Here is a 27,181-nt window from a genome sequence, read left to right as displayed (position 1 = left end):
CTCCAAACAGCCTAAATAGCGAGTATTTCCAGGTGAATCTTAGATTCCCCCCATCTTTTCAAGGAGAAGGCAGTATCTAAGAGCTTACAGCCATCCGCTGACTTGCATGTTACCAGGTTGAAGGTCTGTTAAACCTTTATAAAGGCCAGCGAATGTACAGGCTCAGCACAGCGCATTCAAGAGACATCTTACCAATGTCATTTCCAGAACAGTAACTGCCATGACTCTCTGCTTCCTCCAAAGATAAGATTTTGAATGATGCAAGAGGTGTTGAGCCTGGCTGAGTTGAAATCATGCCCCGGAACCGAGTCACAGTCCATGTCCGTACATGGTTGTTATCAGCACAAACTAGAAAGGAAAAGATGTATAATAACATTTACAAGGGATGACAAAACTTTTCAGATAAAACTTATCTAGTGATTTCTATATGATAAGTTTTTCAAGATTGAGCGATCAAGCAGAATTTAGTCAATGTCAGGTCACATGTTATGAATCCAGACAATTATCTAACAATCTGCAAGTTGTTGCTGGTGTCCTGTTTTCTATCAGTTTCATCTCTTCTCTCAGACATTCAAGAAACAAACTGGAGGCAGGTGGAACACAACATTAAGGTCTGACTGAGTCAGCACCAGTGGCCTACAGCACACTTAATCCTCTGTGTGCAGGTGCTAGGACAAGACATGTCAAGAGAGCAGCCTGGCAGCAGAACCCTCATCACATAATAGTGCTCTTTATTTCATTCATCAGTTAGCTTGCTACATACATACAGCTTTCCCAGCACTGCGGGTTTAGCACCAGGCTGCAAGAGAACAGATGACCTCTGGCTTGTTTGTTTACAGTATAATTGGATACCATGTTTCCTGTTCCTTTTTTTTAAAAAAAAAAAAAAAAAAAATTGGATAGCAGCAGAAAGTAAATCTGTTCTCTGCCATGCCCTGGTTGCTGGATTCTGGGCGAAACAGATTCTTACGGAGGGAGGAGTGATTGCATCTTCCCTAAAAGCAAGGCACTTTCCCAAGCATAAGACAGGACAACAGGGTAGCACAACAAACACCAGAAGACTGCTGAGAAAAGAAGAAACACAGACAGCCCTTTGAAGCCATGGGAAGGCTTTTTCTAGGGCCCAAGAGGAGATGATGCACATTTTGCTGCAATCAAGAAAGTTCCTGAAATGCTGTCAAACAAAGACAAGTCCTAGAGGACTTTGCCCACAACAGTAAGACTTGACAGGGATACATTTGTTTACAAGCCCTTTCATTTCCACAAATGACAGCCTTGGAATAAGACACAAACAAAGGTTTTCCAGTATCTGGTCAAATAAAACCTAGGCCTTTTAACTGCTAGAGCCTTTGAAGAACGCTTACTTTAAGAAAGAGGATCCAAGTCAATCTAGCCCCTCCCCTGCCCCCAAATGTTCCGATTCATTCTATCACACGTGGGAACAATGCAAGTTATAAAGCACTGCCTACAAACACTTCATTGCTCAGGAGGAGGGGAGAACCGCCAATAGAAATCTGTACACGGAAAAGATTACCTGACACAAGGTGTTTCTCTGAGAGCATGATCTTCGTAACAGGACTTCGATGAACCGTAAAGGTCTGAAAGAGCTGAGGCCCAGACCCAACTGTTTCAGGGTGCTGTACAATCACCCTCACTGCTCCAGAGCTGGTGCCATACGCAATCTCAATCCAATTGCCACTTACACCTAAAGCAAGCAAGAACACAGTTGTTTTCCCCAGGAATGAAAGTTTGACTTACTGGGGCCAGGGAACGAGGCTGTAGAAAGCAGTATTTCCAAGCTTCCACAGTAAGACTGATATTTGTTTTAAACCGTTTACTCTTTATTTTCCCATGAATAGAGAGGACATTTTGCCGCTAAAAAAACCCCAACATTCCATACTGTGCTCTTCAACACACTGTCTTAACAACAGCCTTCTCTCCCATTCTCTCCTCCCTCCTGTAAGTGAGATGGACAAAAACATGATTGGATATTTTGGCACTCCTCATAGTGATATGGTCAATAAGTACCTCATATCGTTTATCTTTCTGCCTTAGTGGGAGGCAAATGGGAAAGCAAGGCAAGAGCAGGGAGGACTAGAGTTAAAAAGGTCACTGTGGTATCAACATAGTTATGTGAGTAACCACTGTCTTCCAGTTTGGTTTTTTGGGTTTTTTTTTTTTTGCATTGATTTGGTTTTTTTTGTTGTTTGATTGGTTTTCTTTATTCTTTTGTTTTGTTGGGGTGTTTTTTGTGTGCTGCTTTTTTTTAATTTAAAAGCTGCACTGTGATTACAAAAGGGTGTATAGACAGAATAGCTAAGCGTCATTCAGCCGCATATAGAAATGGTTGTTAGTATATTGGTTATCAGGTTAGACACCACAGCAAGGTTGTCTCCCCACCCAGATCACCACAGACTATTTCAGTGAATACGATTCATAATCTGAGTACTTATCTTGTATAAAAGGCTTAAAACCAGCAAAGGTCTATTAGGCATTAATATATGATGCGTTATGTTATTACATTATACATTAATGTATAATGCATGATATACAAACATATACACATACATGCAAGTACATGTACCTATTTATTCATATGTACAGATGTAAGGAAAACAGTTATGCCTAGTGTTCATCATTCATTTGAAGTTGATTAAATGAAGAAAAACACATTGTTTATGTCAAGGGCTACCTTGTCTGCTTTAGGCCTGCTATACAGTGACAGATAAAGTACATTTAGAAAAAACAAAAGACGCCCACACCTGTAACAGACTCTAAGAGACACTAATACAGTACTGACTTGTTTTAGGCGTGAGGTAGACACTGAGCGCTGTTATAGCATCATTGGAGGGATCATGGTACAATTCTGTCACTAGAAGATCATTGTCTTTCATCCGCAATGGGAACTTCTGCATGTCTGTGGGGAAGATACATTTATTTATTACACTGGATAGACAGAGTTGCTCTGATGCAACTTAGACCAACGAAAGAGTTTAAGAACAAAGCTGCTTAGCACCACCTCCTTTTTATTCCACCCTGCTCCCATTTCTTACCTATATAGTAAATAGAGCCGTTGTTACAGCCCAGCAGCAGAAAAGATCCAGCAGTATCATAGCTTGTGATAGGAACAACATCCTGAACCTAGTGCAAACAGAAAGAAAGAAATAATAAATAAATAAATCAAGAAGTTAGGTTGTTACTTTCTCAGTTTTCAGACCTTTCTGGTATATTTTGTTGAAGAACACCTGAGTTTGGTACAGGTCTGAAGCCATTATGCACACACTCACACAAACAATGGCATTCTTAAAGTACTGCTGGTGAACTGCATTCCTCTACCAAACTGGATCTTAAGTCATGGAGTTCAGCAAAACCACGCATATAAGTTAGCACAGCTGCTCTGGAAGATCCTTCTCCATGTGAAGGCACAAAGCTTGGAGTGCTGCAGCTAAACCTCATCTTCAAAAGAGGATTTATTTTTTTTCACCAGGATGCAAAATGAGCGTACTTCACACTTTTTCCTTTCTGACAACTCCTTAAGAGGTTGCTGGGCAGGGGAACTAGGTGTTGCCTCTCTTAAGCCCTCCTTTACCCCCAGTTCTCGTGTCCCTCTGCCCACCTCTATGGATAGGTAGATAACCAGCAGATACATAACGAGAGGGGGAGGGAATTCTTATCCTATTACAACTTCCCACTTCAAATACACATCCACACCAAGTAAACTAGAAGGCAGCCTTGTCATATTTTACTTACTGGTCTTCAACTTAAGGTGAGGGATTAAGAATGCCCTCTCTTTGCCCTCTAGGATCAAAAAGAGTGCTTATCCCCTCTCAGGTGTGACAGAGATCTCAAGCAAAGAAAAAGTTTAGCTTATCCTAGGTATGATCCCCTATCTCAAGCAATTCTTTTTTGCTTCCACCCTGTGGAAGAAAAATCCAAAAGCCGTTTCATCCAGAGCACTCAAACTGCACAAAGCCATAGTATTTTCCTATATTCTGTATGTTTCAGCCAGTCCACTTAATGGCCACTAAATACTAATTCATGGAAATACCAGCTTAAGTTCTCATTTCTCTCTGACCAGCAGCATCCTTGCAATTGCCTCAGAGACTTGCAAAATCATTTACAAAATACCAACAATGAATCTCTTGGATAAAAGCAAAACAAAGAAATTTCCCCACACCTCAAAGAGCTAGCATGTAATCCAGAACCCATTCCTAACCTAAGGATAGCCTGTCAGCCCCTAAAATACATTCTAAGCCATTACAGAAAAAGCTGCAACACGAATATAGCTGCTGCGCGTTTTCCAGGGTGGTGGGGAAGGAGGGGAAGAGGCACTTTCCCTCCTGTATTTGTTTAATGAGCTATGCCCCTCTCACTTACATTCACCTACAATTCAGCACAGATCCAATGCTGAAAATAAACTCTTCTGGGAACACCTGGATTTTCCCTGTGTAGCTTATGACTGAATGACCTGGAGAAGGATCCTTCCCAATTACTGAAAAGAATGGGTATTCTTGATCTCAGTGCTTTCACACAGTACTTTTCCAGATACAGCTGTTTAAGTACCCTCTTCTCCCCACAGTCAAATTCATACTACACCTAACCAAATAAGGCATCTAACGATCAGGGCCACAGAACTTGGTTTTGAGGGTTGGGGTTTTTTCCAGACTACTTTAAAGAAGTAGAACAAGAACAGAAAGGCAAGAACCTAAACAGTCTCTCAGCATCTAAGAGTCTATGGACCAAGGTGCAGCGTGCTCTCTGGTTCTGTGGATCAAAGATACATAAAGAAGCTCTCCCATTTGCAAAAAATTTACAAAACTACTGAAGGTACAGGCAACCCATCAACAGATACACCACTTCACTTGTCACCTTGCAAAGACACAACAACTGCAAGGAGAGGACTGAGCAAGAGGATCTACCATGCTGCTGACAGCTGAGATTGACTGCCTGGGTCAGACAGATCATACAACACAAGGAGAGTCCTTTCTTCTGCAGCAGAGATAGGAACACCAGAGATGATTCAGCAGGTGCACCTGCCAACATGGGAACTTTCATTAGGAAACAGAGTGGCACTATACACCAGTCACTGGTAAAACACAGCCAGTGAGAATCCTCGCTTCGCGGACTGTTTTTCTGTCATACTCCATTGCTTCATGTTACATCTTACTCTGTAACACTAAATACTTGGCTTCCTTTAAGCTCTTCTGTGCTACAAATCTAATTACTGATGTATCTAGCACCCACAACCTCCTCTCCTTGTTGCATGCAACACCACCAGAGTTATGAATAAGTACTAGGGAAACCACCTCAGCTGGTCTGCTCAAGTCTCCAAGGTGGGAAGAAGATGAGAGAGCCAAGTAGAGGCAGCAGTCAGAGTTACATCTTCAGGTGCAATCCATCAAATACAAAACTCAGTGTCAGGAAGGATAGCTTTGCACAAACTAAGCCTCCTTAAAGTAGGACTCTGAAAGCCATCAGGAAAGAAAGCCCCAAAAGAAACAAATGGGGCATTGGCGTATTCTGTGCCTCAAAACCTCTCTCACTGCAGCAAGTATGATTACATAGCAAGTCCAGAGCTATGCGCAACTCATGGAAAGAAGTTACACAAACGCCATGTATTCTCATAATGAATTTGAAGCTCAGAGGTACAACCCCACCACTTAAGGCTTTATAGGGCTCTTCAAGAAGAATGTCTTCTAAAGGGAGATGATGATCTACAGGAAGATGTTCCCTCCCTCTCCCCCCACCCCCCCTTTCTAACAGAAGAGCCTGAGGTACACAAAGCACATTGAAGGTAGCTGGATTTGGGCGTTTTTTTATTTTTTGGGGGGGTTGGGGTTTTGTTTGTTGTTTTGAGGTTATGTTTGTTGGTAGGTTTGTTGTTGGTTTTTTTTTTTCTTTTGTTTTTGTTTTTTTTAAGGGAGCCATTAAGGGAAAAAAAAAACCCAACAAAAAACTAGAAAGCCAAAAACCTTGGTTTGAAGAGATCCTGGCATCCCTCCTAAAGATTTTCTATTCTTCAATAAGAAATGCTTTCACCAAAGGAATAGTCAGTCAAACCGAGGAACTATTAACGTGATCAGAAAGATTTCTGTGGCTCCCCCTAGCAACAATGATGATGAACAGGACATCGGTTTTTACTCCTTCAGAAAATATTGTCAAACACCAGCTTGTCACATAGCATTAAGTTGTCTCTTAACAGAAGATTTTGCAAGGCATCAGTAGAGAGCTTTAAATAATGTTTTGTTTAATTCAAGACCGTACTAACATGTCTCTCTCTGCTGCAGAAGCAATGCTATCCCGTGCTTATCATCCATGTTATGTGTTAGCAGTACTGCCACTTAAGGATTGAATCAGAATTTAGCAAACAGTGCAGCTGCCTCAGGTCAGCTTTGCCTCTCGAGATTTGCAAGACAGTTTTGGGATTTTTATTGCATCCAGGTTTTATGCCACAAAAATGTACACCTGGCTGTGTTACAAGCTTTGTTATTCACATGAATGCTCGACTGTTTTCTCAGACTCATACAGACTCCAAACAACAGGAATAGGGTCAGTGCAGCCAGAAGCATCCACATACAAGACAGACACCTTTAAAGAATATCCATGTATATTTCTGCTGAACAGTCTCCCATTGTAAAACAACTTTTGAGATACCCAGATATCAGACTGCCTTCTTGTTTCCTCCTTCTTTCAGATAGTGCAGAAATTGCTGTCACATATTCCCCACAATTTATTTCCTATGATCCTAGTGAATTTTTACAAAGTTAGTAATCCACAAGTAAGTTTAAATATACACACACTTGACATTTATTACTCCAAGTCGCACCATGTCCTTTTATTTGAAAGCCTAAAAAGCATAGTAGTACCACCAGAGAATTCAACATTCTGCTCACAGGCACAATTCTCAGGTATTACGGCGGCAAACTCCATAACACAAGTCAGGGCTGAAAACCCTGTGACAAGCATTTCACACGTGCTTTTAGATTATTTTATTCTTTTTTTACTAGAAAGACATACCAGCTCATTGAAAGTGATGCAGAAAATTGAATTGAACACACCTGCCAATGCTGAGTCACAGCGTTCCACACTCCCACTTTCCCTGTATGGCTTGTAGCCACCAACTGGTTGCCAATGAAGAAGAGAGCATCTACAGGGACTCCAAGACTGAACACTCCTACAAAAAATGAAGAGTCTATGAAGCTCATCTAAAATAAAGAGGAAAAAACCAGTAACAATGGAATCTCTCCACTATTATCATCTGTCACATTTATTACAGTAGCAAGTAAAGAACAGCCAAAACTGAGCTTGCAGCATGTGAGGTGAGGTACCATTCCAGCAACAAACTGGGTTCCATAAATAAAATGCCAGCATGATGTTATCCCTGCTGATGCAATCATTACTTGGGAAGGAGAAAGGAGGCAAGAAAAGGAAGAAGAGCCCATGTAAAATATACATTCCTTGTTTTTCTAAAGCCATTGAATTCTCAAATGGCTTTGCACATCCTAAGACATAAAAAAAATAAATTAAAAACCCCCACAAAACCACCAAAAAAATCCTGCTTGCTGTAATAGGATTTTTATTTAATCTGTGACTATTAAGTGTCATGTAAGTTGTAATTTCATGGGGTTTGCTAGACAGACAAATTTGTGCCATACTAGTTTGCAATTGCCTTTTAAAGTATTACAGGATCTCACCACTATTTTTTACCCAAATTAAACAGAGTTAGTCTGAAAACAGTTTTAAAATTAAATATGGCTACAACGCTTCATCCTTATTCTTGGGAAAAGACTGAACACAATGTGACATTAGTTGAATACATTCAAATTTCTCTTTTAGCAGAAATACTTGAACCTGGAAAAATAAGCAGCCTGTGAAAGCCTGTTTCTTTCTTTTTTTCTTTCTTACTCTCCTCATCTCCAGATCTTTGTTTGGTTACAGTCCATGAGTAGTGAGTCAAGGCTATTAAAAATTGATGCTATATAGGGAACCAGTTTCACCAATCATCACCTAAGATTCAAAATCTGGAAGACTTACTAGCAAATGCTGGCTTTCCAAATAAAGCAAATGTGGCAGCAATGTTTTGCGTAATAAAAATCCAAACACTGCGGAACATGACAGGCTTTGATGGCTACGGTTACAGTAGACCTTAACATCTGAGCTTTTCCAGAAGATCTGTCCTCTCCAGAGCTTCCTAGCCTCATCATAATCCATCATGAGTATGTTTAGTTGAACTGCAAACTTGGACAGCATACTACGTTTCATACTATGTATTGTACCATGTATTTAAAAGTTATATGAAACTAAAGATCATAGATTAACTCCAAGTCTGTCAGCTATGAATCCGTACAGCAAACTGGCCCTGTAAGTAACTGCATTTGTAAGTAATTCCAGGTTAAGCTTTACTGCCTGGTCAGTAAAAAGCCATTACTACTGGGGATACATTACACAACCAAGTGTCGAGCTTCACTCACAAGTTTTCTATCCCATACTGCTCACTCTACGTATTTATATTACTCCCCACTAAAATACTTTAAATGCAGCAGACCAATGTCTTCAAAACAAGAATACGCAGTAACTGGAAAATCTCCCAATATTTTTTTGGACAAATACAAATTAACAGAGTGCCATTCCCAGCCAAGCAGCAGCCCTTTGTTACACCCCAAGAAGGAACCTCAGGAAGCTCAATATATACTTATGTTTTAATTAGGATGCTAAACTGTTTTCCAGGGAACAGTACAATCATTCCATGCAGATAAGATGCAGCAGTAAAGGGCAGATGAAAAAGGCAATAATAAAAAAATCCACAGAAACAACTCGAATTGATTACTCTAGAGAAGGATGAGGTTCAAGGAAATCAAGGAAGACAGCTTGAATGGTCTGGAGGAATTTGAAGTGTCAGTCCTGCTTAGGCTCAACAATCTTGAGACCCAGCCACAGGGGAGACAACGCTATACGTAATGACAGGCTCTTGTCTTAAGGGTCCCTCTCAGTAAAATACTGCTTACAGAGCAATCCGGCAGCAGTGTCTTATGTAAGTAATATTGAAAGGAAGGAGAGCGCTCTGGGAGAGCTCTATCACAAAGATGCCAGCCCACACAATTTTCTGAGGATGGTGTCACCAGGCTTCGACGACTGTTTGGAACAAGTACTTTCTTTCACAAGATGATAGCAATGTACTGCAACACAAAGCAGGACAGCAAGCATTTGCCACTACAAGGAAACAAGACTGCTATATTCAAGTTGTTACTATTAAACACAAGCTTATCCTAGTTTTTTTAAGCCAAGCAGCATGACCTATTATCCAAATGAGGAATAGTACATTTTGGCCAATGTTAGTCCGACTACAGATTCAACCCTGCAGGCATTTTCTCTCTGCTCCCCCCCACCCTCAAGTGGCATTTCCTTTGTTTCACAAAGTCACTTCAACATAGTACAGCCTGTTTAGCAAAAGTGCTTCCTTCAGTTTTGTTGCCATGTTCCGACGTAGTCTGAGCTATGAGAACCTTATGCTATTGGCACATTTCAGAGTTATTTGAAGTAAAAGTCCACTTATGGTTTTTGCATCTCTTTGCACTCAATTTCCAAAAATCCTAGATGCTGCTTCACGTATCTCATTGCAAATTCCAAGGCAACACAAAAGCGGCTAAGTCAAACCAGAAAATGCAGGAGGAATGGAACAGCACAGTGCTTAAAACGATGCCTATTACAGTGTGTCGGGTCTGGCTGAGCCCCAGAGCAGCCTCACAGCACTGTGCTTTGTATGGGCAGCTAGAAAGGTGTTGAGAACACACCAGTGTTTTGGCTGCTGCTGAGCAGTGCCCACACAGCACCAAAGCTGTCTCTCTAACATTCCCCCCTCACCAGTAGGCTGGGGGTGGGCAAGATCTTGCAAAGGGACATAGCCGGGACAGCTGACCCAAACTGACCAAAGGGATATTCCATACCATAGAACATCATGCTCAGTATATAAACTGGGGGGAGCTGGCTGGGGGCTGGTGATGGCTGCTCGGGGATAAAAGCTAAGAGAAAGGAGAAGGAAGAGGGAGAATTAGTTATTTATGACATTTGTCTTCCAGAGAAAGCACTATACGTACTAAAGCTCTGCTTCCTGGGAAGAGGTCAAATATTGCCTGCTGATGGGAAGTAAAGAATAACAATATTTGTTTTCCTTTACTTCTGTATGCATGGCCTTTGCAATTGCTTTATTAAACTGCCTTTATCTTGATCCATAAGTTGTTGTGGTTTTTTTCCCCATCTTATTTTCTTTCCCCCTGTTCTGCTGAGGAGGGGAGTGATAGAGCAGCTTGCTGGGCACCTAGCATCCAGCCAAGGTTAGCCCACCACATACAGGAGTGCAGCTGCCATGCTAAATCTTCCCTACCTTTAAGATTTGTTCACCAGGGGCATAACAGGAGAATAGGCTTCAAGTATTCACAGTATTTACTCCCTAACAGATATTTCATATTCAACTGACACACCATTCGTATTTATTTTTTTTAATACAATGGAACCTCCTTTTCTGTTGTGCTGATTATTATTATATAAAAGAGTTCTGTGAGTCACAACTAAAAGAACAGTACACAGCTGCATTAACTCATGCAAGACCTTTGCCCTTCCCCATCTTCACATCTGACTTGGTGTTTCCACTCATTCAAGCATGAAAAAAAGCAACAGCCCTTAACATAGCTGGAAATTGCCTGAGCATCTTTCAAGTAAGCTCTTCCTTTAAAGGCATATGGATCAAAACTTGAATTTGGTCATTTTGACTTTCATTAATGACCACATTAATTCTCATGCCTTCAACTATGGAGATACATCTAATAACAAATTATCTCAGCATTAAGCTTCAGAGAAAAGTGTCCACATAAGGAGACTGCTGTCATACTTTGTTAGCAGTATCCACTGCCAGAAGAAACAGACTTTACTGGCCTAATAGTGGTTATTCAAACACCAGGGATTAGACTGGAGTAAGTTCCTAATACCTAATATTGCCTCCCAAATTTGCCCTGTATTTGAACAACAGTGAGTCAGACAAGCCATCAGATTAGTACCAAGTAATATTTGCTTCTGAAAAAGCCGCCTTGCTGTTTCTAAAGCCCCACTAATTGTGTGTCCTTCAATACCAAGGTGTACAAGCAGCAATTCCTGTATGCTTAGGGCAGTACAGCTTGTCTTTTTCCTACCTAGACACCCACGTCATATAAAGAAGAAATTTTCATCTTTCAGATTCCATTTATGAACTACATGTGACAGAGAATTAAATCTTTTCATTGCCTCCATTAAAAATACAGCTTTAATAAGACACAGGAAAGAAAAGAGCAGAATCTCTCAGCATCTGTAGCTTTCCATCTCAGGAACTTAGTTCCTTTGTGCTATGGCCTAAACTCAAATGCAAGTCCAAGGAAAAGTTTAACTCTTAATTTGCATCTTGATACAAAAACTCAAACTGAACAGTAAGTGTTAGTAACTGTTCAGTAGACAGACTACTTTTGTATTCTCCATCTTTTTGATTTTGAGAAAGGATTCTTCTAGCATCACAGAGAAGAAATATGTTCTAATAGGTTGCTGTACTATAGCTTGTTTTGTCACTTTGTGAAAGCAAATACTGAACACCATGGATCATACATACCTCAAAATCAGATCACAGACTTCCTTCTCATTAAACACACACACGCAAAAAGAAACCAGTCAGTTATAGTTACCAATTTCACTGCCGCTACCACCATCTTGAATGCTCCACAAGATTATGCTACTCTCCGAGGCAACTGCAACCATCTTATCCTTGTCTCCATGAGGTCCTCCAACCACCTTAGCATTAAGAGCCACTCGCTCAATCGTCCAGTCCAGATAGGGACTTGTAAACACTTGCTGCCACCCAGATGACTCTTTGATTCTGGAAGGACAAAGGAAGGAACAGGGAGTAGAGGTTACAGATTCAGAAACAGACAACTCTACCTAAGCCAGAATCAACATGGATGACCCAGTCTTACAGGCTACGCCAGAGAACTTCATATTCCAGTAAAGCACTATAGTTTACAAGAGCTGCAGGTTGGTTTGTTGGTTTTTTTTTCCTTGAAGTCTGATACTGCATATTGTTTCAGTGTTTTGTGGCTACTAAAAGCCTGTGCTGGGCTTTTTCCTCATATAAGCACGTCTGATATAGAAGTCACCAGACCAATCCAAAAACTTGGGCTAAACAAGTGCTAGAGAACAAGGTTCAGCATAAGACTTTAGAAGAAATATCTATTTAAATTCCCAGAAGCAAGGTATCTTATATATCGTGTAAGACACCCAATCACGCTCTAGCATAAGGCTGTGCTATCTAGTCACATTTTCTATTTACGGTATACTGTACACAGGTAGTACTGAATTGACTATAAGCTTTATTTTTAGAGAAGCATTTGCCTGTGCAATTTTAAAGACTTACATGATGCCAGAAGAGCACAATTTATCCGATTTAATTTCAAGCAATAATTTAGATGCTTTGTGACTGAGCTAAAGCACACTAAATCTCAGCAGTCAAATTATATAAATGTTAACATGGAAAGCAAAAACATATCTAGTATCTTTTGCCATTGTTGCCATTCTTCCACTCCAACATTGCATCCTGCCTGGAGCTGAAACATCACAGTTCACTGTGCTCTACCCATACAGCATGCACAAGCTGTAGTGAACTGACTTAAGAGCAGGACCGCAATAGCCATAAGCCTTTGAATGAAACCAAGACATTCTCACAAGCTTTATTATCAAATTTTCAAGACTTCTGTCACACCTCAAAGGAGAAAAAAAAAGAAAAAAAACCCCTCTCTTTAGGATGTCCTTTGCTGTAGTTTTTTACCAAAATAATTAAGTATTTAAATATTATCGCTTACAAGCAGCCTAAAAGAAAGTCACAAAACCAAATATCTAAATACATTTCATTTCTTACTGCATGGGATTCACTGTCCACTACAAATTACCACTTACACTGAGAAATTATTCTGGCTAAAATTCAGATGCTGCCCTTACATTTTAAACAGCAGTGACAAGAATTTTATAAATCATGTCATTATACTGCACTGCAGTAGCACCATATAAGCAAGCTCTATTTAAAACTGTAGGTAGAAGGAAGTAACTTTAAGAATATGTTGCCTTCTCAAACACCAGATATTCAAAAATGTCTGGGCAAATGCAGCTGCCAAGCCATAAAAATGAGAGATACTGAGATACAGCACAGAGGAGAAAACACTGTACCCAAAACTGTGTAAGAGCAGAATGGAGGAGGGAAAATTCCACCATTGTATTCCCAGTGTTCCTTCAAGCCCAATCACCCCCCGCCCGCCCCCCGTCCCCCCAGCCCCCCCAAAAAAATATTCAAAACAAGACGAGACTGCTACCTTGAGTCACCATGAAGAAAAGCAGCATTTTAAATTGCCATGTTGACCCATGCCTCTTTCAGGAACCATTCAAGCCTGACAAGCTTCATCAAAAGCATCACTAATGACTTAAGTTCAGCAGTAACAAGTTTCATTAAGTAGATTACCAAGCAGGAAAGAGGCAGAATCTTTCACTTAAAAGTGAGGTAGCCCCCAAGGAAAACAGTCAGAGATAAAATCCTAAGGAAGGGACAATTAGCAAAAGACAATTGCAAATCATTGCCGCTTTCTCCAGTCAGACCACATTAAGCATAATTGAAAACAAGAACATTAAGTAGAGCAAGAAAAGCCACATTTAGTGCAAATTAAAGCAAAACAAATTATAGTGGTGAATACGAGAGACAAGGTAGATGTAATTGAAGTTACAAAGTTTAAGCAAGTAAATTAGTATTCTATATAGTGAAAAAGGTAGCAAACTATGGCTTCAACTTGGCAGTAACCAGAAAGAAGCCATCCACATTGCACTCTTTATTCTCCCTTCTGTTTCGGAACCACACTATGACAGCAGCACTAAGATTGTTTTTGGCAACAGCTCTTGTTAAAACATTACTTTTCAATGGAAAGACAGCCACCAATGAAATCCAGACTACCAGATGTGAACTAAAAGCAGCTTCTGTAATATGAAGGTGTTAGTTATCTTCACCTGATCTTAAAAAAAATAGCCAATATAGAAGACATTTAAAGATAATTTTCAGCCATCCAGGTGAAGGAACAAGTACTTAACAGTTCTGCTAAGGTAAAAAACCTGAAGTTTAAGACAAGGTACATCACTTATGTAACAAAAATCTATTATCTGTTTCAAGTTCTTCGATAGCCTAACTTCACAGACTGTCTTCAAATCCATACAGTAGGATGAAATTTTAAAATTATTCTTTCATTTAAAAGCCTGCTTTAGAACAGGCTTTTGAAGCAGTTAAATTAAAATCCATCACTTTTGCAACAGCATCAAGAATTGACAGCAGAGCAGCAAAATTTGAGTTCCTATCAAGCAGTTTATTTGCACATACAGAAGCAGCAACTTACATTTATAGGAGCAGACTGAATACATCTTATGTAGTGTCATTATAGAGTAAAGCAAACTTTGCTTTGCTCACAGCAAATTACAGGGTTTTTTTAAAAATTCCTGTTACCTGACAAGCAACTGTATTCATACCTGTAGCAAACAGCAAAATGGGCATAGGCAGCTACTATCCAATTGTGGTGGCCAGCTACTATTAGGACTTTCCGTGGGTCCACAGGAAATCCTAAAAAAACCAAAGCTGAAGTCAGTCAAGTGACAGGTATTAGAAGACAAGCAGAGACATCTGTAACAGGATAGAGCTGTCTGCTAAGATATGCAACAGACACTTTGACAATGCAGTTTCTCAAGAAACATTTTCAGCCGGATTCTAGTTAGCAATATTACTCCACACAGTCCTTACAACTATTACAGTTCTTACATGTAAGCAAGACATTTCTCAGTCAATACAATGCAAATCGTTCATAAAGAGAAAGAGGCAAGCAAATTGGTAAAAATTTGAGGATTGTTATCAAATAAGAAGCAATGCTCTCTTTCGTAAAAGCTCTTTCCAAGTAGTTGGTGCAACCCTATATTGTTCCAGACTGTAAAACTGAAATTTCCGGTATGTCAGAATACCTATAGCTCCTCTATTTATTATCCAGTGAGAAAAGCATGCCCATTTCTGGTCTATAACTAGATTAGGTTTGGCAGAAGTGTGGGATGGCACTGGAATCAGTGGTTATGGTACTTCCCTGAGTTACCTCTCAGCATTGATATGCTAAAGAACTAACACCTAAAGATTACATCATCTTCAGCCTCATTTTCCCCAAGACTGCCATAACACAAAGAAGAATCAGCAATTCATATCCAAGGCTTATTTTTATGTTACCTGGATACAGATTCACCTTTTAACATACTCCAGATTTTCCTAACACTGCTACAATTTACACAGTTATAGCAGAAATATGACACTTCTAACAGCATCATTTTGCTTGCAAAGTCAAAAGCTGGAAAATTACCAAATTCAAGCCCATCTTATTTACAAATTTTTTAGAATTTTATATGGAAAGTACATAGTCAAACAACTGAAGACTATCTTTACTCTAAAAACCTGACTCTTGCAGGGCAAGAAACACACCAGGAGCAAGAAAAAGGCGCAAGAGCAGGAAGGAGGTCCTGAACAAAGACCAGACACTAGTCTGTCTGGTTTTTTTATCACATCTTTAGCAGTGCAAGGCATTTGTCTAAGGGGCCATACTAAGACTGCATGAAGAACTTTGATTTGCTTCTCAGCCTCATGTCTTGATTGTGCAGCAGTGAGCCTTAAATACCGTACAGGAAGTAGTGGTTAATTAAGTATTCAGCCATTTTAAGATAAGGCAAACATAGAATAACAGACTGAAACCAGAAATAGTCACTCAGGTTTTATTTCCCAGTGACAATCAGCTTTTCAATTTATTTTGGTTTTAAAACTGACATTCCTCACCCAGTCTGACTGTACCTTCCCCAGTACCAGCAAGTGTAGGCTGGACACCACCTCCATGAATCTCACTCTCAGAGCAGTTTTGACCAGTTCTAACATCAGTCAGCGGCCCAGCAGTGTTATTTATTTTACGATTGGGAATGCCTATAAAAGAAAAAGAGATGTTTTGTTCCGCTCCATAAACTTTAGTGATATAACAGATATTCATTCACTTCCAAAACACAGGATTAATACTTCTGCATTTTGACCTAAAGTCTAATTCAACTGCTATAAGAATTCGGCAATATCGTAACACTGAAACAGAAAATGCTTTTGCTCTCTGTGTTGACATTCACAATTTAAGGAGCTATCTTCAAAAATCTTGTCAACGATTGGCTAGGTATCCCCTAGACTTCAGGTTAACACATGAACTGCATCCATCTCTAGAGAGAAGAAAAATCTAAGTACTCATATCGTTAAGATAAGGTCATTTGTGGGGATCTGTCATCTAGACACACGACACGTAACTGTACCGTCCAAAAGAAGAAAGCACTCCATGCTGGTAACATTTAACCGAAACATAGTTGAAGAACCCCTACTCGAGTCTACTACCAAACACAGCCTGCTTAGTAATAATGTGCCACAACTCCCTCCCTGCCCAGTACTCTAAACATGCCGTTTCATACAGCATACGGATAAAAGCCTTGCTTTTGAATCAGAACCATGTTTGATTCAACTGTTCATCTCAATCTTTCCATAAGAAAGCCTTCTCGGGACAGTTTAACCACCAATAGCCCCCACAGACTAAAGCAATAAGTGACCACAAGCAACATTATACCATGAATACAAAAATACCTGGAGGAGGCAGGTAGCCATGAAAAAGGACGCTCCCACAAGATGAGCGTTCCAGTTCTTCACATAGTAGCAATCTTCTTACTAAGGAGGAAAACAAGATATGACCACAGCTTTCACTTCCCCGGAAACATTACGTTATTTCAAATAACCTGCTGTAACAGTTTTGAAAATCTTCAGGGTCACAACTGTCCAGGAATTATTTATAAGTGGGTCATTACTACAGTAATAAACATGAGATGACTTCATATTTAAAAAGCAGGAGTTACCTAAAGGGGTGATTCCATAGAATTCAGCTTCATGCCTGAGAACATTAATACTGACTCCCCTAGAGAAAGAGAAAACACAACAGAAAACAAGGACAAAGTGAGTCAACACCCTGAATATTCATACTTGCATATAACTAGACACTGCACAACATGAACAAGGTACTTACTGGTTTACAGAATTACCACCAAATGCATTCAACATGCTGATGTTTGAGATTTCTAAGTGATCTTAATATTAATTACCATTCATTAAAATAAGGATCCAGAAACAATAAAGAAATACATTGCCAGAAGTGGTTAAAATTACAAGAATCCACTAACAAAACACAATGCTACCATTTCTGCCTCTACCATGCCGTACATAGACTCTAGACATGGCCCCAGATCTACCAGGGAGCAGAGTCATATACTAGGCACCCAACTAGAAGAGTAAACTGAAAAATCATCATTTGATAGTGTTCTAATGCATCTGATCAAATTAATTTTCACTTGAAATACTTAGAACTTCTTACCGTAAGTCCAATTCCTTTGTGCGAAGAAAATTTAAAATGGGTGCAAATGCCGCTGGATCTCGATCAATAAATATCTGCAAAGAAAAATTGCTGTACTTCAGCATTACTATGGAACAACCGTCAACTAAAATGCTTTTTTATGCTGTGCACAGGAAAGAGGACTTGAAGATGAGGCAGTCGGCAGATGAACACAACCCAAAGTTTTTTGACCTCTGCTTTGCTCTTGTTATTCTTCTACCATCCACTAATTCAACATTCTTAAAAGACTTATATAAAAAAACCGCTGCAAATAAAGAACACGATTGTTAAGTGCCACCTAAGTTCTAGTCTCCACAAAGGTCAATGGGTGCCCTCAATTTCTATCATGTATTCAGGATGCGGTAAATGTAATAAGATATCAAGGTAAGTTAAAAAAAAAAAAAAGTCTAAAATCAAGTCAATTACCATTACAACTACTTCTACACTTTTAGCAAAGTACTTGTGTGCTTTACTATCACTCAACCACATTGCTATAACTATAGTTTCCCATTTAAGAATATCATAAACACAGACTGAAACATCCATTTTGCTATCTGTATTTGCCAACAAAAGCTACGTTTCCATGTCCGGATTTACTCAACTACATATGCAATAGCTATCTAACGAAAATTACACCTCTCTCCGCAATACAGCAATTAGCAGTTTTTCTGTTCTTAAAAAAAAAAAAAAAGTACAGTTGCTGCCTCCGCATTGTCTGTACAATGCAGAATGAGCACAAAAATATGCACATTATTCCAGTTTCATCTATCTTGGAATGAAGATGAGAATCAAGAAACCCACAGATGTCACCAATTTTCATGGAAGTTTACACTGACTCAGGCAGCGTAACTCCCACTAGCATCCACACTGAATAAACCTAACTGAAAGCATAACATTAAACTAATGAGTTATCAGTAGGTTTATTACTTACAGCACCAGTTTCGTCCTTCAGTGTTGAAATTCTTCCACTCAGCAAACTGCAACACAGGAAATCGTCATTAAGTGTCCCTCAGAAATGTACTACACAAATACAAGACATCAACACTCTCAATCAGTTTGCTCTTTTTGTGTAGTCAGTTGCATTTTCATAAAACAGAGCAGCTGAGCAAAGAAACCCGCCTTGGTAAGGCAGAATGCTCCAGAGGTGCAGGGTGAAGGATCTCTCCTGAACAAAGAGGCAGTGCGTGCACACCTAAGGAAAAGCTAAGAGCTGCATCATAAGGACCCTCAGATTCTCAAACAGACACAAGGCCTTAGCCTGAAAGGATGGAAAAGTTTTCCCAGGCACCCAGAGGGCTGCGTAGTTTGTTACAATCTAGTAAATCAGTAAAAGCTGCTTAAGTTAAAAGGAAGAGTAAACAATCCATTCTGCAAGGACTTCCGGGGCAAGAATGGGGTGGATGAATTTTTACACAATTCCACTTCAAAGTTTCTCTCCCATCAGATCAAAGTACTTTTGTTCCAGATCCATGGAAAATGCAATGCCAAAACTTTTTTTTTTTTTTTTTTTTTTTTTACACAGATAAGAAACACACTAACATCAACAGTTTTATTACAAGATTACATCTTAGTCTGGATGACAATTATCTCTGAAATTTTCCAGTACTGGATGACTTTCAGAAGAACCTCCTTAGATAGTCTATTTAGTATGAAGACTGGGGAATAGCATTAGACTTCCTCTTTGTGCCTTTCCTTCCCTGCCTCAAAGAAGGTGACATTTCCCTGGCACTCCATTCATCTAAACATTTCAGCAAACCAGGAGCAGATAACGCTGCCTGTCTACGTCGGCTGCCAGGCTTTTATTGGGAAAGAAATCTAGAGTACAAAACCTAAATGTAATGAAGCAAAATTGCCAGCCTTTAGGTCTTCTTTTAAGTGTTTAGGATTAACTGGGATGATAGAGGTACAGCAACTACAGCACAAAATTACTAGGGCACAAACAGTAGGCAGCACAACCTATAGAAGTAGTAATGGTAGAGACATAAAAGTTAGCAGAAGGGTGTTCAATAATTCAACAGCTCCTGTACCACAAGTTAAAACTCTCAAAACTTTTGAGTTAATTCAGGGTACAGCAATAACTCAAAAACCATAAAAGGCAGTGCTGCTGTGTATGGTCAATAAGATCACAAGTGGTAATATAGTAACAGACTTAGTGGCATCTCCCTTTCCTGTAGATTTGGAGCCTTATTTCCACAACATCTGAGAAGTGACAACTGTTCAGCACATATGAGCTGCCATAGCATCATTCAAGACAGAAGATGCCTTTTGGGTAACAGCTCATTTCAAATGAATCTGTCTCATTACTTGAAATAGGGGGGAAAGCATTAAGGAATAAAGACATTATTTATGGCAGAAATTAACAACTAAGTATATATATATATATTTTTAATGACTGTTAATTTGTCTTTGTTTCATGTGATGATATATTACAAATACCTTGAAAAAAAGGAGTCTGGGATCCACATCAGTGTTTGTCTTGAAGTGCTGAACCTAAGAAACCAAAGTTAACAAATTTAGAATCAGCTGTAAAATTGGAAGGAAGTCTGCTTTATCCAGATTCTTTGACTTCTCCCATAAAGCTGATATCAAACAGGTTTGGGAAGTTTAAGATCTGCGCATCTGTACAAAGTCAAAGAGGTTGCACATTATTTGCACAGATTGTCCTTAAGCATAAAGCAGGACTGCCCAGAGACCCTAAAGTGTCATTCTTTAAATGTTTATAACACACCATCCCAAACATCCCACATTTTCTGGTTCTCATACTTTGTCAACATTAATGCTTGACAAAACACACAAAAACAAACCAGAAAAATCACAGGCACACAAAAAACAGCCACTAAAATACAAGTTAATCGACAATGTGCTACTTTTGTCATTAACTGCATGTTACTCTTACTTAGGACTCAAAGGGTGCTACGCTGTACGCTGCAAAAGACTACAATGAGCTTCAAGTTAATATTCTACAATAAATTTAAGTATTTGCCATTTGGGTCCTCTTAGGGGCATCCAATAGCAGTAGCAGTTAAAAGAAAAAGTATTAACTCCAGATCATATTATGAAATAATACAAATTATAGTATTATTTCTGATGCCAGATGGTATTTTACGTAATAAATAACTAAGAACTCTTTTATCCTTCTTCTGATTTTGATTTAACATGAAGAAAGAGAACTGGATTGGCAGCTTGGACAAGGAGGTCGTGCTCTGCCTCAGCTCTCTGACTGTACATATCCTCTAACTAGTACCATGAATAAGAAACCTTTGCTGACCTCTTCATTAATGGGAATCAAAAAAGGAAAGGCAGAAGTAAAATTCCATGGTAACTTTCTACATAGTAGAGGAATACATTACAAAATATTGTCTGAATAAAAGCACTTAACCATCGTTTATCCAGTTTTCACTGCTTGTATTTTCCAGTTTTAGAGAGAAAGATGTAAACAAAAAGTATTACTTTATACCCCTTAAGAGGCAGAAACACAAAGGCTATATGGAACTACCACTGTGCATAAGATGTGGATTGCGTAGCTGCTCGCTGCAAGCAAACAATGATAAATTTGTTCTTAGCAGAAAATCTACAGTGTAAGTGTTCTAAGCAGAAACATGCACAAAGAAACCAAAAAATTAGAGAATCAAAGTCGTTTGATATTTAAATGTAAAATGACTTCTAAGTATGTTTGCAGTTTTACACAGCTTTTATCATCAGTAATACAGATCACTACCCCTATGTACTTTTAAGAGTAAGGGATGGTTCAGAAGATGTTCCAGAAGAAGCCACCACACAACAAGGACATGAAAAGACCCACCAACCAATTCCATGTTTGTGTCCTTGCAACATTATCAGTGGGTTTAGATAGCACAAGCATTTTCTGTCTGTGACTTAGCACTGTGGTACCAGTTTAGTAAGCAATACCCCATATTAATGCATACTTTAAAACTTTTAATACCTATACATTAGTCTGTGTAAACAATGGGACAGAGTCCTCCTTTTCAGGATACAGAAAGAAGCTTAGCTAGCAAAATTTACGTGTGCATCTGCAGCTCCATGCAGTGGTCAGAAATACGTTGTATCAGGAAAATTAGGCAAACCCAGTGCAATCGCCTCAAATACCCTCAAGCAGGTGGCAGCCTACCCTTATTTTACAGAAAATAACAGGCAAATGGAAACATACACGCTAAGTGTCAGTTACAAAACAACCATTTTCGTAGTCTATTGCACTTGCAGCGTTATCTTATAACCAGAGGGAGATAAAGCGTCAAGAGAATTCACTACATTTGTTACAGTAATTTCTGTGAATGTTAACTTGCAAGAGGCTTGTGCTCCCAGCAAAGGAATCCACAGAAGCTGAGACCTGGAACTGTTGGAGCAACCATGCCCAACAGACAAGCTCTGGCAGTCCCAGGGAGCAGTGGTATCCTCGTGTCTGAACATGGAAAGCTGGGGACTTTGTACTAGTTGCTCAAAGTATAACTGCTGTCAGAGACAGAGGAGAATGCCAATTTCCTCTTCTCATACAACCCTACAAACAAACCTGTTTCAGGTTTCTAGTAAGGGTAACAGGAACTAAAGAGAAGAAAATGTGTATAGTATCCCACACTCCCTCATTTGCTGTCCAGATAACTCACTCCACCAGCAGCTTTGAGTAACCTGCCCTTTGCAAGCTGAAAAACCTGCCTCAGATAATTTTTTTCACAGAATATAAGCACTACATGAGAAGCTGAACTTGCAAAAGACCAAAACCTCTTACACTGAGGTACTAGTGTACATTGTCTCTCTATTAAAAGGGGAATGTCCATGCACACATTTCTTACTCCTCACATCCAAATTATATCCATTGACCAGAATCTAGACCTTCGACCAGAAATGAAATATATACAAATGTTAAGTTTACCTTATTCTTCATACTTTTTTGTGTAGGGAAGCCCTCTGCGGATCTGCATTTCTTCCCCAGTTTATGCCCTGTACATGCCCTGATTCATGCTGTTCTCTGCAGATGCGTGTAATAAGATCTATTTAAAATTATGAGACTGAAGCATCTTTGCAATTCCACTTGTAACAAAAACCTAGAAGATGAACTGGCCTTAATTTCAGAGGCAGAGTTCACTGAAGAACCTTATTCAGTATAACACAAAATTTGGTCCAAGCCAACGTCAAAATTATCCTGAAAGCACCATTATAGTTGAAGTTTTGCATAGGCAAGTTACAAGCTGTTTTTCTCTGGGCTGAGCCAGGTTCTTAATGTCTTCTCATAAAACAGAAATTCTGCATCGATTTTTATGGCACCCTCCTTTAAAAAAGGCTGCAGCATACAATTTAGTTATAAGAACAAGTTCATCTTCAGGGTAATGCAAGAAAATTCCTAAAATAGTAGCAGTAGTTCCTACTACTTATAGCTGGTTTCACGTCACACACAGGCTCGGGAAGACACACCAGTTTCCACTAGCTATGGCAATCCAAACGATTTCACGCCTGAGCATGTCAACAGGAACATTTGCACTATTTATTACACAGATCCTGACCACAGCTGCCCCAGTTCTCTCCCTCAGCCTGCCAAAATGTCTACGCATGCCATCTTCCATGCCTCCAGCGTACATCTGAACACAATACAGCTCTTTATTCTGGCTGACAGCAGCAGCAGCACACCAACCTCTTCACTACCTCCGTCTCTGAGGCTGCCAGACAGACCGGTCACTGGCAGCCCAGGGGTCTCTCCTGAAGCAGCAGTACACCCCCAGAGCTCGCAAGCACATACGTAGATACCCCCGAGGCTGCAGCTGCAGGGGGGCACCCCGCGGGCCCGCCACCACCCTCCGTTCTGCCGCCAGGTGCCCGCCGGCCCCCTCCCCTGCAGCGCGCCAGGGACACCGGCCGGGCCCTCCCGGAGGCAGCGCCGGGCCTGCAGCACCACGGCCGCGTCCCACCGCCGCCCGCCCGGAGCGGCTGACGGGCCGGGCCGGCCCAGCCCCGGGCATGGCCGGGCAGCGCCTCCCTTCGGGCACGGCCCCGGCAGGGACCTCCCCGCTTCAGCGGTCCCCTCCGCTTCGCTGCCCTGCGGTCCGCGCCGGCCACCTCCCGCCGCCCCGCGGGACCGCAGCGGCCCCGCCGGCTGGACCCGGGGCCTGGCCCCTCCGCTCGGCGGCCTCCGCAGCCTCGCTCACCTGGTGCCGCCCACGTTGAGCTGGATGATCTCCCCGCTCCCGGCGCCAGCGAAGCCTCCGCCGTTCCCCGCCATCTTCCCCGCCGCCTGCTCCAGCCGGCGCCCGCCGCCGCCTCCCGCCGCCGCCGGAACCTCGGGGTCGAGAGCAGCAGCGGCGGGGCAAGGCGGAGGCGGCGGCGGGGAGGGAGGAGGCGGGGGATCAGCCAGCGGGCCCGCGAAGCCCTCTGCGGCTGCCGACGGCCCGGGCAGGGTCAGCGCCCGGCCAGACCGCGGCCCCGCCGGCGCCCCGCCGCTCAGGCCCGGCCAGGCCGCGCCGCCTCCCCGCTCCGAGCGGAAAATGCCATGGCAACGCGACAGCACCTGCGGGAGGGCGGCCGGCGCGGGCCAAAACACCCCGGACCCTTCGCGGAACGAGGCCGGCTGCGAGGAGGCGGGGACCCCCCCGCGGCGGCAGCAGCGGCGGCGGCGGGAGTTGGTCAACACCCCCCGGGGGAAGGGGCGCGCCCGGAAGGGGCCGTGTGCGGCCGGGTGGCGCGGCGGGGCGGGCCGGCGGCGCGGCGGGGCCGGGCTGGGCAGGTGAGCGGGGCGGGGCGGCCGCCAGGGGTGAGGCGGGGCGGGCCCGGCCCGGGCTGTGCTGCGCGGCCCCGGCTGCGGCGCCGCACCTGGAGCAGAAGGAGCCCGAGGGCGGAGGTCGTGCCCGCTGCGTTGTTGGGCGCGGGCGGCAGCTGCCGATGACGCCCCCCGGTGCCAGCGACCCCCGCGGACTACGGGGCCGCAGCCAGCGCGGCCCCGGGACTGGGCCTGCCGCCCGCGGGCGGGCCGGGCCGGGCACAGCGCGCCGCCGGTGGGCGCTGGCGGCCGGCACCGACCCGGAACATTCCCTGGAAATGCGGCGGGAAGGCGGCGGCCGCACAGTGGGGTTCAAAGCGTGGGCTGCAGCCCACTGTCGTTAATCAAATTCTCCACTGATTAAAGAGAAAAAATAGTAGATGCTACAGATGTGAGGCCGCAGTGCGGTTTGAGGAAGAAATCTGTCACAGCAAGTGAGAGAAAACTGCCGAAATACGTGACACTGTGGCTAGCAAAGGAAGTCATAAAATCGTGGTTTAAAGTTGTGAGGGTAGGCTTGATGATTAATTTCTCCCCTCAAACAAGGAGAGGAATGAGCAAATATGAGCCCACTATTTTTAAGTGAAATTTTCCTAGAGACTGAAAACCCACCCAGCAGATCCACGCCCTGTTTAAACCTAATGTTCTTCTGCAAGGACACACGGATAGAGCTGAAGCATGCTCAAAAATTGTATTTTGAAAATGCTGGGAGAGTTCTGGGACTAGCCTAGGAACAAACTGCTTGAAGTTACCTGGCCACTCCCTCGCTCACTTACCTTGGAAATTCAAGTTTTATACCTCTAGTCGTATCACAGAGCCAAACTGACCAGAGCTATGAAGATACCTTTGCCAGGCAGGGAAATACTTGGGAGAAATTAATTCACTATCACAAGGCCCTCTTGCTACCACAGAGAAACATGCAGCCATTTGGGGCTTCTTGGGCTAATTGGCTAACCAGCACAGTTATTAAGCTTCGGCAGGGAGCTCATGAATACTTCTATAATGTGTCCTGTATGTTGGTGCAGACGCTTCTACAGTATCTTCTCCCTACAGCCTAAGGTGTAAAGAAAATTTAAAAGCAGCTGAATGTGTCACCAAGCCCTAGACCTTCAGGCCTTTCTGTACGCTTTGTAGTCTGGCTGTAGTTTGAGTTTCTTTTTGGACTCAAGAAGAGCCGCACTTTAAGATTTCTTCTGAGTTGTCTTCTGCTTCCCTGGAGTAAACAATAGCAAATAAAAAACGTTCAGGTGTACTGTCAGGGAGAGAAGGAAATTGAACTTCCTCTCCCATGTCCTGGGGCAATCTTCTAACTATTAAAGTATTGGATAAGAGTGGGACAGCCTATTTCTTTTCTTGTATTTGGAAGGAAGACCGCCACTCCCTACTTTGACCCATCAGCTTTTAAAAGAAAAATTTAAGACAGAGAGGGCTTGAGGCTGTGGATCATGCTTGGAAACCATACCACTGTGGAAAGAATCTGTGCAGAAGACCTGCACCTGTCCTCAGTGTTTCCTATGGGTCGAGTGGCTGCTCATTCAGGCAGTTGACTGAAAGATCACTTTCTGCATGCCTAATTCAATCATGTTTCATAAGGCGTCTAATAGCTTAGGTAGTCAAGGACTATAAATTGCGGAGTGACTGGCCACATGTGTTAAAGAAATGGCACTGTAACCATTGTGTATATAAATGCTTCTGTGGCCCAGCTTGCTTATATCTCTTGAAAAATATCTTGGGCTTCTAAATCACGTTTGCCACTGTTGTGGTGTAACCCCAGCTGGCAGCTAAGTACTATGGAGCCACTCACCAACTCCCCCACCCCGATGGGATGGGGAGGAGAATGAGAAAAAGGTGAAAGTTGTGGGTTGAGATAAAAACAGTTTAATAACTGAAACAAAGTAAAATACAATAATAACAACAATTGTAATGAAAAGGAGAGAGAAAGAGAGAGGAATAAAACCCAAGGGAAAAAACCCTCAAGTGATGCACAATGCAGTTGCTCACCGTCCACTGACAGATGCCCAGACAGTCCCTGAGCAGCAATCAGCAGCCCCCGGCCAGCTCCCCCCGGTTTGTATACTGAACATGACATTCTATGGTATGGAATATCCCTTTGGCTAGCTCTGGTCAGCTGTCCTGGCTCTGCTCCCTCCCTGCTTCTTGTCCACTTGCTCACTGGCAGAGCATGGGAAACTGAAAAGTCCTTGATTGAGTGTAAGCACTACTTTGTAACAACTAAAACATCGGTGTGTTAATCAACATCATTCTCATATTAAATCCAAAATTCATAATTGTACCATCTATTAAGAAGAGAATTAACTCTATCCCAGCTGAAACCAGGACAGCCTCACAATGCCTAAATAACATTAAATTTAAGATTTGCTGCCTCTTAAATAAAATGTAAACACATTGGCATTTTTATTTGATTCATGAAAATCACTCCAGGAAGATGTGAGACAATCAGCTGTGCATTGATCCGTCCTGTAACAGCTGCAGTCCTCAAACACTTCCACTAGATGCCTCTATTGTTTTTGAAGTAAACTTCCAAAATGTAATTCCTGTTTAGTCTAACCATTTAAGGCATATTCTCAAGGCTATTTCTCTTGATGTCGCAATTAAAGTACACCATTTGCAATAATAAAAAAAAATAAATCCCAAGCTCATTTCAAACCACACATCACATCAGTGTTATACAATATTAATATAGAAAGCAACTTTGTGTTGCTAGTTTGTATGATGTTTTTATTAATTCAATTAAAAAAAAACCTGTCAGAAAAGTGTTACCTGTGGCACTATGCAAAAAATTAGTCATCAGAATTAAATATACATGCTTCTGAGTGATGATTGTATGGTTTAGGAAATAAGGAGGCACATGCAACAGATTATTGGTTAT

At 41.8% G+C, this 27,181-nt stretch overlaps 1 protein-coding gene across 2 annotated transcripts in view; it reads right to left on the bottom strand.

The window, feature by feature from the left end:
• Positions 1-24,184, bottom strand: part of KCTD3 (potassium channel tetramerization domain containing 3) — a 28,411-nt gene extending 4,227 nt beyond the window's left edge. The window contains exons 1-14 of one of the 2 annotated variants that reach the window (XM_037405641.1): positions 23,684-24,184; positions 19,965-20,018; positions 18,460-18,505; positions 17,511-17,584; positions 16,999-17,057; positions 16,733-16,813; positions 15,917-16,042; positions 14,569-14,659; positions 11,703-11,893; positions 7,059-7,174; positions 3,054-3,141; positions 2,801-2,917; positions 1,535-1,705; positions 193-348 (exon numbers count right to left, since the gene is read on the bottom strand). In XM_037405641.1, the coding sequence (XP_037261538.1) occupies positions 193-348; positions 1,535-1,705; positions 2,801-2,917; positions 3,054-3,141; positions 7,059-7,174; positions 11,703-11,893; positions 14,569-14,659; positions 15,917-16,042; positions 16,733-16,813; positions 16,999-17,057; positions 17,511-17,584; positions 18,460-18,505; positions 19,965-20,018; positions 23,684-23,757 (1,444 nt within the window). In that variant the 5' untranslated portion in view covers positions 23,758-24,184. Of the gene's footprint in view, positions 1-192; positions 349-1,534; positions 1,706-2,800; positions 2,918-3,053; positions 3,142-7,058; positions 7,175-11,702; positions 11,894-14,568; positions 14,660-15,901; positions 16,043-16,732; positions 16,814-16,998; positions 17,058-17,510; positions 17,585-18,459; positions 18,506-19,964; positions 20,019-23,683 lie in introns of both variants that reach the window. The other variant, XM_037405640.1, reaches the window with a different exon arrangement.
• Positions 24,185-27,181: the final 2,997 nt, after the last annotated feature.

The sequence above is a fragment of the Falco rusticolus genome, chromosome 12 (genome assembly GCF_015220075.1).
Source record: "Falco rusticolus isolate bFalRus1 chromosome 12, bFalRus1.pri, whole genome shotgun sequence".
Taxonomy (NCBI): domain Eukaryota; kingdom Metazoa; phylum Chordata; class Aves; order Falconiformes; family Falconidae; genus Falco; species Falco rusticolus.
The sequence above is the reverse complement of the archived record's forward strand: the minus strand, read 5'-3'. Positions and strand labels throughout refer to the sequence as shown.